Source organism: Calonectris borealis, chromosome 3 (assembly GCF_964195595.1).
Source record: "Calonectris borealis chromosome 3, bCalBor7.hap1.2, whole genome shotgun sequence".
In the NCBI taxonomy this organism is placed as follows: domain Eukaryota; kingdom Metazoa; phylum Chordata; class Aves; order Procellariiformes; family Procellariidae; genus Calonectris; species Calonectris borealis.
In genome coordinates, this window is record NC_134314.1 from 108557145 (window position 1) to 108573277 (window position 16133).

A 16133-nucleotide genomic window follows, 5' to 3' on the forward strand; every position below is an offset into this window, starting at 1 on the left:
TTAATTTTAAGCAAAAGCTTTATTTTAGTTTATAGGCTTGTTTGTATTAAAAACAATTACTTCAAAATCAAATTCACATAAAACTCAGCATGTAAATAAACTGAAGTTGTCATCAGTCAAGATCTGTTTCTGAAAGACAAGGGCTCCGAATTACACTTCAACAACCTTGGCGTGGCAACAGGTAAAACTGGGATGGCAGTAGCATCTCCTAATTTACAGGCTGAGGAGTTAAACTGTCCCCCCCCTTCAGCACATTTTAAAACACCAGCTGCAAACTGGTGCAGTTAAATGATTGCTCTGTTTCCCATTAATCCATTGAGCAATCATTGAAAAAAGTATCCCAATTTGACCTGCTACTTCACGGGAGTAAATGTTCTTCAGCGTTGTTACAGGCACTGCTATTTTCTTCCAGGAATCAAAGTACTCATCTTAAAACATTTTCCTTACAACACAACATACAGATTTTTGGAGGAGACTGTCACAATCAAGCTACATTATATACACTTCAAATGTACAATTATCTTTAAAAAATGCCTGTGTACAAAATAGAGGGTTTTTTTATTAAAAAAAAAAAAATCGTGCTAGATTTCAATTACATCAAGATTTTAAAAGAATTGAAAATAATTGATGAATAATAGCAAGCTTCCAATTTATTAGGAACCTTCCTGCAAGCAAGTATAGAGGTACCCGCACTACGTTTAGGATTCTAATAAGCTTTTTTTTTGACAATTTGTGCTATAAACCTCATGTATGAAGTATGTGAAAAGCTCTCAGTTGTGATGACAGAATAAAAGCTAGTTAATTAATGCAAGATTATTTCAGTTAAAGTCATTCTACTTACGAAGTAAATACTGCAAGGGCATCTGATTTACAGCCAGTTAGACCACACAACTAGTGACTAGAACACATACATTAGTTAAAAAGTCAAATATATACAAAAATATATTAGAAAGTGGTCGAGTTTAACCACAGGCTCATGTAAAAAATGTTGTTTTAAATAGCAATAGCAAAAAAATAGCTATTCTCTCTCTCTCTGCAACAGTACAAAAGGCAAAACCTACATATGAGGTAGCAATGCCAAATTAAAAAAAAAAACAAACAACTTTGGATTGAGGAGCATTTCCTATATTTTCATAGCATATCTGTCAATACAAATATTTAAATGAACACTTCAATTGTTTCAAGAATTAATACATTAATTTACAAAAACCTTTATTCAATGAACATTTTTAAAAAATTACTGGAAATTGATTTAGTTACTGATTTCTCCTGTTTCTAAAAAAAGCTATCGCATTTTCAAATCCAAACACTGTACAACAAAAATGTGGAGGCTTTATTATACACCCTCGGTAAACGCTATGGTACATTAAGACATAATTTACAAAGATCAGAATAAGCCAACTGTGGTCATTTTATTCTTTTCTGTCAAATATGCATACACTACACCTTTTGCTACCCCGTGTTCAATGCAACATGCAGGATTAGGGTCACTACTCACTTCCACAGCTCTGCCCACAGCTGAAACAAGTGTTTGTATCATCTACCTTCAGGAGTCTGAGCCAGAAGCACGGCTTCTCTCTAGCGTCAGGGGCGCTGCCAGGCGGCAGCTCAGAGTCCCCCTTGGTCCGTGCTGAAACTGCCTCAAGAATGTGGGGATGGGATGGGAGGGGACAGTCGTGCCCCTTCGCTTCTCCTCCTGATCTGACCCCTTCATCCCTCCTGCAGGCACAGGGCAGGAGGGGCCACCTGAGCCTCCCTGACCAAAAAATCCCATTAATGAAAAGCCAGGCCGGGGACAACCAGCCAGCTGAGCTGTGCCAGCTGAGCTGTGCCAGCTCTGAGCCCGGGGCTGCAGGGCAGCGCTGCCAGCGGCACGGGCCCCTCATGTGGGTCAAATCCTCTGCTTCCACCTCCACTGATCAAAAAGACCCTGCTGCTCCTCCAATTCAGGCAACTAAGTCAGGCATCTGAAGTTAGATGGTACAAGTACACTATGATTCTAAGTAACACCAAAAAATGAACTGGATGGAATTTCTGCATTTATTGTATTAAGAAAATAATATACTTTACATCACAGTGCTTAATTAAATGCAATAAAAAATGTAAACTCAGGATTCTAGATAAAATTTAACTTGAAAAATTAGGGCTCCAAGACTTTTCAAAATTCACAATTTTTTAAAAATTGAAGTCACAGACAGTCAGTTCACATAACTCACATATGTAAGATTACTTGTAAATACCTGTTGATGCACTCCACTGTTTGGTCACTTTTTTTTTTTAAAAAAAAAGCCTAAATGACAAATAGACCAAGTGCAAAGATAAGAGGTATATTTTTATTTGCAAAGAAACTAACTTTAGAAGTAATTTGCAGATCAGGCATCTGGAGTGCTCTAGTAGATGTAAGGAAGTATGCGGTATGGTACACGCTGACAATACCTTTCCCATGCCAAGCCGTACTTTTGCTTACAATGATGTTCATCACGAGCTTCTCGATGAACAAGCAAGCAGATGAAATAGATCACGTAGAAATATGGTAAAATGTGATTGAAACCTGTAGTGAGAAAGTCACTTTAGATACAGCAAAAAAAAATCCAGAAATGTTAGCTATTAGCAACATGTACTAAGCTGGTGACATATACTTGTTATGGACTGAAGCATCTTATACTCATATTGTAAAGCATCAAATACTCAACAGGATAGTGCAAAAATTGTGTGACGTGTTTACATCCAAATAGGAAAAGACCCACAAAAACCCAAAAAATAATTCTTAAAATGCAGAGTCTCAAAATCTACCAACTTCACTCTCAATGCATGCAAAGCTGGCACATATTTAAAGTTCTTTAGCTATCAAAAGCCAGAGAAATAGTTAAACCTCTGCAGCACTGAGCTGCCCCACACAAGCCCCACAAGGTTTTCTCTATTTTGGCTGTAGATGGTAACTCTAGCTTGGCTCAGAGCACGCTACTGGTGGATGAAAAGCTGGACATGAGCTGACAACGTGCACTCGCAGCCCAGAAGGCCAACCATATCCTGGGCTGCATCAAAAGAAGCGTGGCCAGCAGGTCGAGGGAGGGGATTCTGCCCCTCTACTCTGCTCTGGTGAGACCCCACCTGCAGTGCTGCGTCCAGCTCTGGAGCCCTCAGCACAAGATAGACATGGAGCTGTTGAGGCGGGTCCAGAGGAGGGCCACAAAAACGATCAGGGGGGTGGAACGCCTCTCCTATGAAGAAAGGCTGAGAGAGTTGGGGTTGTTCAGCCTGGAGAAGAGAAGGCTTCAGGGAGACCTTGTGGCAGCCTATCAGTACTTAAAGGGAGTTTATAGAAAGATGGGGGCAAACTTTTTAGTAGGGCCTGCTATGACAGGAGAAGGGGGAATGGTTTTAAACTAGAAGAGGGTAGATTTAGACTAGATATAAGGAAGAAATTTTTTCAGTGAGGGTGGTGAAACACTGGAACAAGTTGCCCAGAGAGGTGGTAGATGCCCCATCCCTGGAAACACTCAAGGTCAGGTTGGACGTGGCTCTGAGCAACCAGATCTAGTTGAAGATGTCCCTGCCCACGGTACAGGGGTTGGACTAGATGACCTTTAAAAGTCCCTTCCAACCCAAACTATTCTACGATTCTACGATCCCCTCCCACCCATCCTCACCCCCCACGCAGTTACGGCAACACTTCTACTTCTGCCATCACGATGCTGATGCTGACAGAGGATTCGAGTCCCTCATTTTCAAGGGGGGAAGCTTCTTCCAGGATTCTGTCTACAAGTTTATGTGCTAATCTAGTATTGTCTACTTTCAATTAAAACCCAAAATAAAATTAACCCCTGGAGGGACACCTGAACTCCAGTATCTTCTCTCAGCTGATGCTCCTGAGCAGGTCAGGGCATTAAGCACATGGTGACAAAGTCCCACTCTACCAAAACTCCCTGCGTCCCACAGTCTGCAAAAGCCAGACTGTGCCATGGGGTGCGGAGTAGCTCTGCCTCAGAAGAACATCTGTCACACCCATTTCTGTGTTTTTATAGAAGAGAAACTCCTTCAGGCACGGGAGGGGCCCAAAGCCCTTTTTCAGACTTGAATGAGAGGGGGCAGGACTATCATGATCAGAAGTATTTTCTGAAACTCTCACTGCTCTAAGCTCTTGCAAAGAATCAGGACTACAAAACCCCATTGGACAAAAGGCCCCCTAATTTCCTCCAAGTGTAAACTTCATGAAAACTAGGAAATACTCATTAACAAAAACTTTGAAACAGAATTCCACTCCTTTGTGTTTGATGACTTTTTTTTTTTTAAATGTATTTTGCTTAAAGTCCATCCCTGTATGTGGTAGCCCTTGTCTCCAACCAAACTCCCACTTTTTGGGAACTCCTTTGAAAACACTATAGCACAGTCACTAGCCTAAAAAATGTAAGGAATAACTTATTAGCAAGCAAGCCCCATCGTTACTGAATGATAAAGTGTCAGAAAGAAGAGTTCAAATCTATAGCAAAATATAAAGGATAAGATGTAAGAAAAACAGGTGTCGCATTAAGCTTACAACACAGAAATTTGCCATTCAATTAATTACAGGTTTTAGTACCTCAAATAATTATCACTTTGCATTTCAAACCCAGTCAGATGCCAAAACATACAAGCATTTTTGATAAAATCCACTTTACTTTCAGGAACTTACCACAGGGTAGGGACCATGCTAGAGCCATGATGATGTCACCAAGATAATTAGGGTGACGAACAAAACCCCACCAACCCGTGACAAGAAGCCCTTTTCCAGTTGCAGTGGGTATAAATTTCAGATCTGTGAATAGAGTATTGTAGTCAACACAACAATTGAAATGTGTATTTAAATAGTACAAAGAGACATTGTATAGCAATTGAACAAATGAAAAATGCACTTACAGGCCAATTTGGGATCTGCTGGATTCCTTCGGAAATTATTTTTCTGAGAATTTGCACTACGGAATATGTAATACCCAATACCTGAAAATAAATATTATTTATTTTGCATTTTCAGTATTTTCCAGTTTTCTTTCCTTCAACAAAAGCACTCACATGCTCTCTGCCACCCTTATCCATCGAAGTCTTTTTCTTCAGAGATGTAACTGATATTCTCTGGTTCTCAGAGCTCTAACAATATAGAAATGCTATTGGAAACCTGCATTCTATATGCTCTCACACATTATTGACTAACTGTTAAGATTTTGGAGAAGCTTTATTTTCACATCTACTTTTACATTTATATCTATCTGATTTATAGTTTATTAATGTAAAATTGAGTTTGAAATTCATATAAGGTGATGTGCTGCAGTTTATAAGAATATAGCTCTATTAGCAGCCCAGTATTTTGCTACAGTGCTTACTCCATAAACTGACCAACTATTCACAAGTTCACAATATTAAAAGAACCAGACAATGAAGTATTATCTGGTTTTGAAATTCATTTCCCCCATCATTTTCACAAGGCAGCTTAAATTTGCTTTTTCCAAGGCTGTACTGAAAAAACATGATCACGACATACTTCAAATAAAGACGTTTAAAAAAAAACACCAAGAAAAAATATTAACTGAAAATGAAAAGAAGACGTCATATTTCTCAGGATTGCACATACAAAGTTGTACACCTTCATATTCTTTCCTTTGTCATGTCTACAAAAAGCTTTTTCTTTTAGGTTTACTACTGAGATAAAAGGGACAAACTACAAGGCCATATTGGTGCAAATTTAAGGTCTCCTAAAGATGCAAGATCCTTTCTCAAAGCACTCGGCTAGAAAAAAAGGAGATGTTTTCCGTTGATGTGAGTTTGTAACTATAGGCATCAGGGAAGGGGACACAAATTGTTAAACAACCTTTTTCCCTAGGTTCAGTAAAGCATAGCCAACAAGGTATTGACTTCTTTTTTCTAAGAGACTCAGTCACTCAGACTAACTTTAAAAGGCATCTGCTACATTTCATTCAAAACGTTTTAAGTCACTTCTGCAACTCCAGACAGCATCCATTTAAAGAAGCCTCTCAACAGAACAATTAGGTGTCCAGAGCCTCATTTATCCTTCATTTAATAAAATGAGAATTTATTATATTCTTTGTATTAAACAGTAGCCAGACACATGCTTCCACCAGCTGTGGTAATACAGAAAATAGGATCACTGCATCTTAGCTAAAGCTTCACCTCACAACTCAAAGAAACAAAATCAGTATTACATTGTTACTACCAGTAACAGTAACGTTTACTGTAACTTACAGTTCAGAATAGTAATTGCAGCAGCAACGGGCCAAGAAATTGCAGTAGGATGACCAACTAAATAGAAGGCCTGCAGACTGTAGACAAACGGAACCCACACCAAATCTCCGAATGCTAGCATGAATCCAAATCCATCATGGGTAATATCCATTGTAGTCAAAATAGCTTCCTAGAAACAAGGAGGAAGGAATTTAGAATTTACAAAGCTTCATTCATTTGACGTTGTAATTAGAAATGGTAACAGTTTAATATGATTGTCATTTACCTCATTCCAAAGAGCATCCACCACATACAGAAGCTGAAAGCTGTTCACAAGTATCATTGACAGAGAGGGCATACTTTGATTGTGTATCTTCATCTCAGCCAAGAGCATTGCCAGGTTTATAACAACCTAGTTTAGAAAATATTTTATTACAAATTTTCCTTGTAAAAGAAAGAGATCTTTTCTATTACACTATAGGACATTTTAATACACGTTTTTGACCAATGTTTAAGTTTAAAAAAAAAAAATGAACTATTTCACAAGCCATAGTTTGCAACTAACTACATTTCTGAAGCTGTATAACCTCAACATATGAATACTTTAAGAAGGGTTTTCATTTCCCACAAAGCAAAGAAGCTAGAATGTAGAAATTTTCCTAAAGTGAAATAAAAATGGTCATTAAAAATCTGGCAACATGAAACTGTATGTAAGTACTTTTTTCCTGTTTATAAATATATATTGTATCCTTAATACCAGTTTCATATATATATATTTACATACATATTAAAAAAAATCCATTTGTGCAATATTTAAGCAAATAAAATAACTAAGATTACTGACTCACCCAGCCAATTAATCCTGGACGCAACTCACAGAAGTATTTGAGGTCAAAACTGCCAATACGAGGGTTTAATTCATGTCCAGTAAAAAAATCATAAACAAAATACCCTGCAGATAAGCCATAGTCTTTGTTAGCAATACTCTTCCTTTTATCTGCCACTACATTCCTCTCCACAAAGCAGTTCCTGCTTTCTACTAAAGTTCTCTCATTATAAATAATAAAAAAAAGCCTTTAGATTGGCAAGAAAAATGTGAGAGTAAATGCAAAATACAAAGCAAAACCCACATGGTTTATATTTTAAGAGGCCCAAATATTTTATTTATCAGGAGGACTACACACTTTAGAAGTTACTGTAGGCTTATTTCTCCTTGACACTTGTTCCTTCTTTATTTTCAGCCTTATCCTGAAGCTCACATCACAGTTTCCATGAACACGATCTTATGGTATTAATTAATTCTACTTTTCCTCCTACTTCATTGCTCTTCTCTGGGAGCAAGAATTCCTTTAGCTGTGCCAACTACCTGTCCATCAAAAGAGTCACACAAAAAGGAAGACACAATACCTTGACTTCAAGATACCCTGCACTGAGTTAGCAAATAACAAGCCCTTTGCAGAACAGTTACAGCACGCTACTATGCCACTTAAAGAGACTAGAACTGCACTCTTCAAAAAAAAGACGATTTATGATAATTTATTATTTCTCTTCACACACATACATGCTGCACTGACAAAGGGACTGAGGATATCTGAATACTTCATTTTAATACACTGAATGTTCTGTCCATAAGCTCCCTTTCTTAGTCACCCTATGATCGCTTTTAAAAACGGCTTGTTTAATATTTAATCCTAATTGACTTCTCAATCTATCCTTTGTCCTACAAAAACATATGCATATAATTGATACTTTTTAGGTAGGCAGTCTCATGACTGAATCAGAATTTCTTTTGAAAGCTCAATTCAGCTAACTAAATTTAAAAGTGCACAGCAAAATAGAAGTTTAGAAATACACCGTAATTTCAAGTTCTGTACCTGACTTCCCACTGCCAAAATGTCTAGATTTTTCAGTTTTTCTTTCCATTCCCAGCTGTTTCAGGAAGAGGCCCACCAGCAGGGGCACTATGAAGCAAACTAGACAAGCCTCTTAGACAAATGCTGAAAATGGAAAAGGAGGAACTGTCCTCTCATCGCTAGGGGACTAGACCAGCGAAGATATTTTTGCGTAAGCTATTCAAGATAATCCAACTAAAATTTTAAGCATTTTACAGTACCTGAGTGTGAACAAAGAATTGCCATTTAACTTGCAACATGAATTTTGCACTGGTAGAAAGTAAAAGTCACAGTATTGTAATAATCAGCCCTAAAACTAGCCTTTAATTCATAAAAATGAAACCGTAGCAAACAATTGGAAAGAAATTATCCAAAATATTTATAACTCACCAGAATTTCCACCTGGTGCTAGCTCTTCCTCGGGTGCTTTCAGGGACCGAATATACAGATAAATACTCAACCCCATAGAAAAAGCTGCAGCTGACACTGCAAACTGCATGAAGTGATCATACAAATAATGAAGTTCAAATTGAAAGTATAGTAAAGTTCCAATAGCTGCAGCAGTCAAAATAAAAGCATAAAACCCTAAAGGATGTAGAAGAAAAACATATTAGCCAAAATAAAAACTCATTCTAGTAGAACCTACCTAGTCCAGCCTTTCTGCATTTTTACTTCTTCCAAGATTTGTCTATATTCCAATAGTGTCTTACGCATCCCGTGCTCTTGAGTTTCAAACTTCTGGGGCACAGCAATATACCTAAGACATTCTATCTATGCCCTGAAATTTCCTGTGCTCCTCATGAAAAGGACAAGAGGCAGGAACACTCTGAGCGTTCCTACATTTTTTACAACAACCTAGGATCCAATTTCAGATTTTAATGGAAAAATGGACACTGACACTACTATTGGATAATGATAGCCGGTCACAAAATCTTATCTGTGGGACAGCTCAGATAATTCGAAGAAGAAAATACAGTTATCTTCATATATACCTCTATACAGATAGCGGTAATGAAAGTATTAAAATAACTATTCAGGTCAAAACTTGAACACAAAACTTTTGTACTTTGAAAGTATAAAATCATCTAGAATGGAATGATATCCAAATTTAGGCAGGCAGTTCCATACAGCTCTCACCCAAGTACTTTCTGTCAACCCTTTCACAGGGTCACAATGGTTGAGGTTAGAAGGGACCTCTGGAGCTCATCTAGCCCAACCCCCCTGCTCAAGCAGGGCCACCTAGAGCTGCTTGCCAAGGACCATGTCCACATGGCTTTTGAGTATCTCCAAGGATGGAGACTCCACAACTTCTCTGGGCAACCTGTGCCAGTGCTCAGTCACCCTCACAGTAAAAAAAGTGTTTCCTGATATTCAGATGGAACCTCCTGTATTTCAGTTTGTGTCCATTGCCTCTTGTCCTGTCACTGGTCGTCTTCCTTTCCTCAAGGTGGCTTTCAAAGTTGCTTTGAGAATTAGCCTTTGAAGCAGCAAGGAGATAGCTTCTCTTTTTTTTCCCCTCCTCTTCTTTTTTTTTTTAATTTTTTCCTTTTTAAAGCATCCAAATAATGTACTTATTTCCTCCCTTTATCAGAACACAGAAAAAAATTGCAGGACTATGCCCCTACTAAAGATAGAAGTCCAAAACCAAAAAAGTTATGAGGCAGCCTCAATATGACTCACTTCCACAGGACGTAATTCACTCCGCTTCTATGATTTACAGCCCTATTCCAACTTTAAAATGGTGCATCTTGCCAGACTATGACAAAACCCCACTCAACTTTTTAATATAACATTTGGATTCCATTACCGGCAGTGTCCTTGAACTGACTAATTAATCAAATAGGTAGTCTGGAATACCTGCAAGGCATCAAAGTACACTTTTCTATTTAAGCCTGAAAAAGCAGGACTGCTGAAATGTGTTAAACCATACTCTAAACCTAGATGAGAAACTTGCCTTATTCATAGGAAGTTAAATCAGATCTGAATAAGGACCCAGAACTGTTCTTTGCCAGACAAGAATAAAAACATCTTAAATCAATTACAACACACTTCTTATTAGTCTGTAAATCAGAAACATCCAAGATGATCTAGACACATGGGATGAGATCTCTTCAGATCATTCCTGAACATCTCCTCTGCAGCAACAGTCCTTGTTACATGAGCATTACTAATACTTCCAATAGGCAACTGCCCGTTTAGCAATCATGCAAGGAATATGACAGGAGTCACCAGTCACAACCAGTCACTGCAGACCAGGTGCCCTGTATAGTGCAGTGTCTTGCTCTTGCGGCAGTCAGTTCCTGATCATTACTAACCAAGTAATGGTTAGTACTTCCAAGAAAAGGCTCATCCTATTTTATGAAAGATTTACAACAGATACCTAGTTTGACCATAGGCTGTATCTTTCATCATTTGTATCTTATAGTACTGAGCGCTGCAAATCAGGTAGCGGTATCAAATTTCAGAATAAGCAACTGCAACATGCTTACCATTTATCCTGTACTCCAGTTTCCTTCCATTTGAAAGGGGCAAGCCTTCTACAACCTAGAAAGAACAAAATACTAGTGTTTCAACAAAGTACTTTCCGGGGGCATTGGCAGGGGGTGGAAATCAAGCACATCTCTGCCACAGAGACATTCAATCAAGGTAACCAGCTGGACACATTCAAATCTGAAGATCATGCATTGTTCTCAAAAGCATACTTTGGGTATCTAAAGAAAAAGAGTCACAGTTTCAAATAAAAACATTAAAAAAAAAAAATCTCTTCCTAACCAGCCTCAAGAAAACAGAACAGCTCCAATCATTGTAAACATGTATAGCAAGAGAACAACATGATTGAATGATCTATTTATTATGGTGTTCCTTCAGAATCTGCCAGTATTCCTCAAGTCACAAGAGGGAAACAGAGCATTTGCCTGATATACATAGGGCTAGAATGGTTTATAGCTTCCCGTAAGTGACGATTACATTCCAAAACACACAGTATCGATAAGAAACTGAGTATCAAACAGTTTGTCGATTTAAAAGTCAGATACCTGAAATTCTTCTAGAATTCTATCAAGCAAGTTTTATCCATGCTCTGATTTGAGCTCCTATATAATGCCTTCCGCCTTTTCTACTGTAAGACTGTGAAATGCACAGCCATTAAATTCTTAACAAACTGTGCTATTTTAAGCTCACAGAAATCTGCAGTAGCCATATTCTAGCTTAATATGGAAAACTAATTCATTTGCTTTCAAATCCACTGCATTAAGAACATACCCTACCTTCCAGCCTGTCCTGGTTTCAGCTGGGATAGAGTTAAATTTCTTCCTAGTGCTGTGTTTTGGATTTAGTATGAGGAGAATGTTGATAACACACTGATGTTTTCAGTTGTTGCTAAGTACTCTGCTAGTCAAGGACATTCAGCTCAAGGAAAAAAAAAAAAAACCAAAACAAAACAAGCGTTGGGAGGGAGCACAGCCAGGACAGCTAGCCCAGCTGGCCAATGGGGTATTCCATACCATGTGACGTCATGCTCAGTATATAAACGGTAGGCATGTTCCAGGAAGTAGCAATCGCTACTTGGTTATCGGTCAGCGCAGGTGGTGAGCAATTGCATTGTGCATCACTCATTTTGTATATTCTATCATTATCATTATTATTTTCCCTTTTCTGGTCTATTAAACTGTCTTTATCTCAACCCACGAGTTTTTCTCACTCTTACCCTTCCGATTCTCTTCCCGTCCCACTGGGGAGTGAGCGAGCAGCTGCGTGGTATTTGGCTGCCTGCCAGGTTAAACCACAACACCTAACGCACAAATTAATTATCCATAAAGACCCAATTGCTACTGAACAACTTACCTTTCCAATAGGCAGTAAGTAAAACAGAGCTTGAAGGAAAAACCACAGAAGAAAAACACCAAACACTCTAGCCTCCCAAAGGCTTTCAAGTGCTGGGAGAGGAGAAGGGAAGTTCAGAAGACTGGGGTCTTCTTGTTTGCACATCAACAGCAAGTAGAATACAGTAGCAGGCAGGAAAAATATCAGCATGAAGGTCCCTGTAAACAGACATCATACCATATTAGAAGATAAACATAGAAAATTAAAAAAATAGTTTCAATCCCACTAATAAAGCTTGATATTAACTTTAGTAACAAAGAAGAGGTTGTCATTATCTATTCCTGAAGCAAGACAGTGGCAATCCCTCAGTCACGTAATGTGATACAGAAACATTCTTTTCACTCCCATATGGGGTCATATAACCAAACCAAAGTATCACACCCACTGCATCTCTTTAAAACTGTTCAAAAAACTGTATCAAGAATACTTTACTGTCGAGTTCAAAGCACCTAGGTTTTAAAAATGTAAAAACTTTGCTAGTTACTTAAATTTAATTTGGAAATATTTAAATCTATCTGTGCAAGGGAAGGCTCAAGATCTTCACTACATTTCACAAGAGAACCAAGTGTAATAACGGCTCTTTGACTGCCACCAATACCAGTACAGACTATGGGAGGCATAGTCGTATGTCATATGACTCTGGATTCTGCAACCGGGGTCCAAAAATTGGAAGAACAATTCTTGACATGACAGTATGTTCAATAGGTAAAAAACATAAAAGCACTAATTTTCAACTATTACGACAATTTGCACACATACCAATTCTTCCACCAAACTCTAGCTCCTTTGTTTTTGATGATGCTTTCTCAATTGTTTTTATTAACTCAAAAACCTTTTTCTCCGAATATATCTCTTCTTTCTTTTTTTCTTCTTTTCTTGGACGCAAGCTGTAGTGTTCAAGCACACGCTCTATTTCCAGGTCTGGTTTCAACTTTTGCTGTTAGTGAATAAAAAGAATTAACTAAAAAAAATCCCAGTGATTTTACCTTATTTTACTCCAGTATTTTTTATTTAGGAGGACATTATTCACTATAAAACACCAATATACAATGTGTTCTTCTTCTATACAGTACTTAAGTTTATGCATTTATATGAAGGTGGTCACTTAGGCCATGATTACATATCAGCAGCAGTTCCAGTACAGGTCTATTCCCACCCTCCTCTCCTCCTTTCTGCCATAACTCTGTGCATTAGCTAACAATCTGGGCTAAAGAACTGATTTGGCTTTTTTAAAAAAAAAAACAGTGTCATTTTCTATGGCCAAACATTCACACTATAAAAGCATGGGAATTAACACAAGTAACCAGTATGGGTTTGATGGAAAAAACAAACAAGAAAAATGAATGTTATGCAGCTCTAGTACTCTTCCCTTCCGACAACTTCAACTTCCTCTCTTCTGAACTTACTTAACTGAACAGTAAACTTATTTGACCTCTATGTTTTATGTTGCATTATTTATTGTATTGCCCTTTCCTAGGAATTTCTGAGAAAGCTAAGTTAGAATGTGACATAAACCTAAAGGTAAATAGAATGTTCATACCTCCAAGATTATGCAGGATGTGTCATTTCCTTCTGTACTGTCAGGTTCACCATTGTACCTTCTGGTGTTATTCTCACTCGGTTTCTGGTTAAAAGAAAAAAACTACTTTTAGCATTCTGAAAAGAACAGCTGCATTAAGTGTAAGTATATAATGAATAATTAAGAACACCAACTATCTAGGTTTTTTTTCCAACAGCAACTGCTCTGGTTTTCTCCACAGGAAAACAAGTGGGTTCAATATCGAAAGTATGGACAGTTTCAGCTCACAAATAAGGGAAGAAAACTCATTGGAAGAAAAGGAAAAAGTTACTGAATTTTTTTAATTAATAGTGAAATTAAGAGAGAATACAGCTTCCAAGTTATTTTTAACTCATCATTAGGAACTGCCAAGTACAAGATACATGTCTATTTAGTACTTCTATTAGGAAAGCAGAAGAAATTTCAGTGTCCTATATATGACACTGCTCTGCGGGACTGAAAGTTTGGTTTTCCATTAAATATGTTCCTAAGAAATAAATTCTCTTATAAAATTTCTTTTAATGAGTCTAGCTTACACAACTCTGGGAAGAAAAGACTTATATGTTTTGTTTTATTTCAACTTAAGCTTTGTTGAAAAGGACCAGGTCATTCCAGTCATACAACAACCAATGGATCAATCCTACTCCTCAACTAGAAGCCAGGAGAAAAAACACCAAAGCTATCTGTGGTTGGACCTTTTTGTCCAAAGTAAAGTGTAGCTGCTGGCTACAAACTACTTAAAACGAGCACATGGTCCACAGGCTATGCACTGGGTCACACAGCTCAAAGTAGTTCACTGCAGAACAAAACCCACAGCAATTTCAGTGCCAAAGAATACTTTTAGTAGTAGCAATTTACTAAACTAAACCTACCTACTTAGTTTAGATCAGTCTGGTCTAGTTTAGTTGAAACCTAACTAAAACCTATCTATTTTCAACAGATGAGCAGAAGGCATTTCTAATTCAAGGGACTGTGTCTCAGACAAGTATCACTTGAAGTTATCTCAAGAGCACAAGAGGCAGAAGAAATGCTGTTTGTCTCTTAATAGAGAAACATCACCTCTACTATGCTTCACTTACAGATCACCAGAACTGTTTTTAGTACTCAATATAATCTTCACAAAAATGCCAAGAACAAACATGATAAATTTCAGCTAAAAAACAGATATTTGATAACCTTACAAATCCTTCCAGGATAGTTTTTATAATGAAAAGTTCTGCAATATTATCAATCAGCAAGGCTGAAAATATTTTTTCCCCACACATACACTTGAATTCTGCAGCAATTCTCCCACAGAAGCTTCATGTTTTCCATTACTATTTTAATGAACTGTATATGAACTCATTTTATTTCAAATTCTAATACCTACCTGCTATGTATTGATCAATACATCTTAAAAGTAGGCTAACTTCCTTTGCCCCATTTCACAAGTGGGAGCGTGTGGCTAACAATGACTTCAATATTAAAATATTAAAGAATTTGTGTTTGTTTAAATTCTGAGAACTCCACTGTACCACTGGATTCAAATGGAACTTAACAACATATGTTTACGTTTCAGGAATTTCCTCACAACTCAGCAAGCTAGAAAGCCTATTTTCAAAGAAAAAAAGGCAGTTCTGAGATACACTTTTGCAGCTAATTATGTTGTTCAGGGAACATGAACTACAGCTAGAACTTTTACAATAATAAACCCAGTATGCATAAAACAAATCTTTTGCAAAGAGCAAAAATCTGTTGTAAAAAAAAAATCCAACAAACCCACACATAAAGAACAAACAAAAAAACCTAATACCAGTAGAGCTATGTTGGTTTCCTGAATGGTTTTCTTTTTATCATCTTTATGTTCTCTGCTTTGGGAAGAAGAACGACGTCTGCCTTTTGCTGGCCGACCAGGAGATCTAGATCGAGATCTGCTAGTACTTCTTCTGGAGGGAGAACTTGAAGAGGACTGGCTCTTCCTGTGCTTGAATGATGATTGTGACTAAAAGAAAGAGGAAGAAAGCGAAATCTTATCTTAGATGTTCCAAAGAACAATTTTAGAAACTTGGGGGGTTTTTTGTGATGAGGACTCTGGAACAGAGTTGTCTCTTATTTGCTTTACTGATGCTGTACAAAGACTGTTAAAAAAGAGCATACTCGTTTTGCTGGCAATACCCAAATAATCCTGTCCCAAGTCCAACTGCTGACAATTCCTGTCAAAGCTACAGAAATCAGGATATGGATGTAAGCTATCTATGTGAGCACCAAGCCCTCTTAAGCCTTTGCACAAGTAAATGAAATGATAGCCATCTCTTAAGCCTTAACAGATGGCTATCATTTCAATTACTTAGCTTTATTAATACATTTGGCATATCAAGATGCAATGATCTGTTTAAGGCAACACAGCTCAGATCAACATTAAAAAACCCCAAGTCAGCTAAATCATTAAATTAGACGTGATAACTAATTTCATAAACAGTTTTCCCCAAAAGTAGTTTTTTTTTTAATGAAGTCTACAATGCTAATTTTCCCACGTAAAATTTCCACAACACAACTTTGATAAGGCACAAATGCTTTATGACAAAGAAAGGTATTTTCTGAGCTTGAGT

General features: G+C 37.5%; 1 protein-coding gene across 2 annotated transcripts in view; it reads right to left on the bottom strand.

The window, feature by feature from the left end:
• LBR (lamin B receptor) overlaps positions 1–16133 on the bottom strand; it is a 25930-nt gene continuing 9797 nt past the window's right edge. For both annotated transcript variants that reach the window (XM_075147221.1, XM_075147222.1), the window contains exons 3-14: positions 15338–15526; positions 13528–13611; positions 12747–12924; positions 11949–12145; positions 10595–10649; positions 8496–8690; positions 7062–7165; positions 6500–6625; positions 6235–6403; positions 4897–4977; positions 4673–4795; positions 1–2551 (exon numbers count right to left, since the gene is read on the bottom strand). In XM_075147221.1, the coding sequence (XP_075003322.1) occupies positions 2391–2551; positions 4673–4795; positions 4897–4977; positions 6235–6403; positions 6500–6625; positions 7062–7165; positions 8496–8690; positions 10595–10649; positions 11949–12145; positions 12747–12924; positions 13528–13611; positions 15338–15526 (1662 nt within the window). In that variant the 3' untranslated portion in view covers positions 1–2390. The remainder of the gene's footprint in view (positions 2552–4672; positions 4796–4896; positions 4978–6234; positions 6404–6499; positions 6626–7061; positions 7166–8495; positions 8691–10594; positions 10650–11948; positions 12146–12746; positions 12925–13527; positions 13612–15337; positions 15527–16133) is intronic.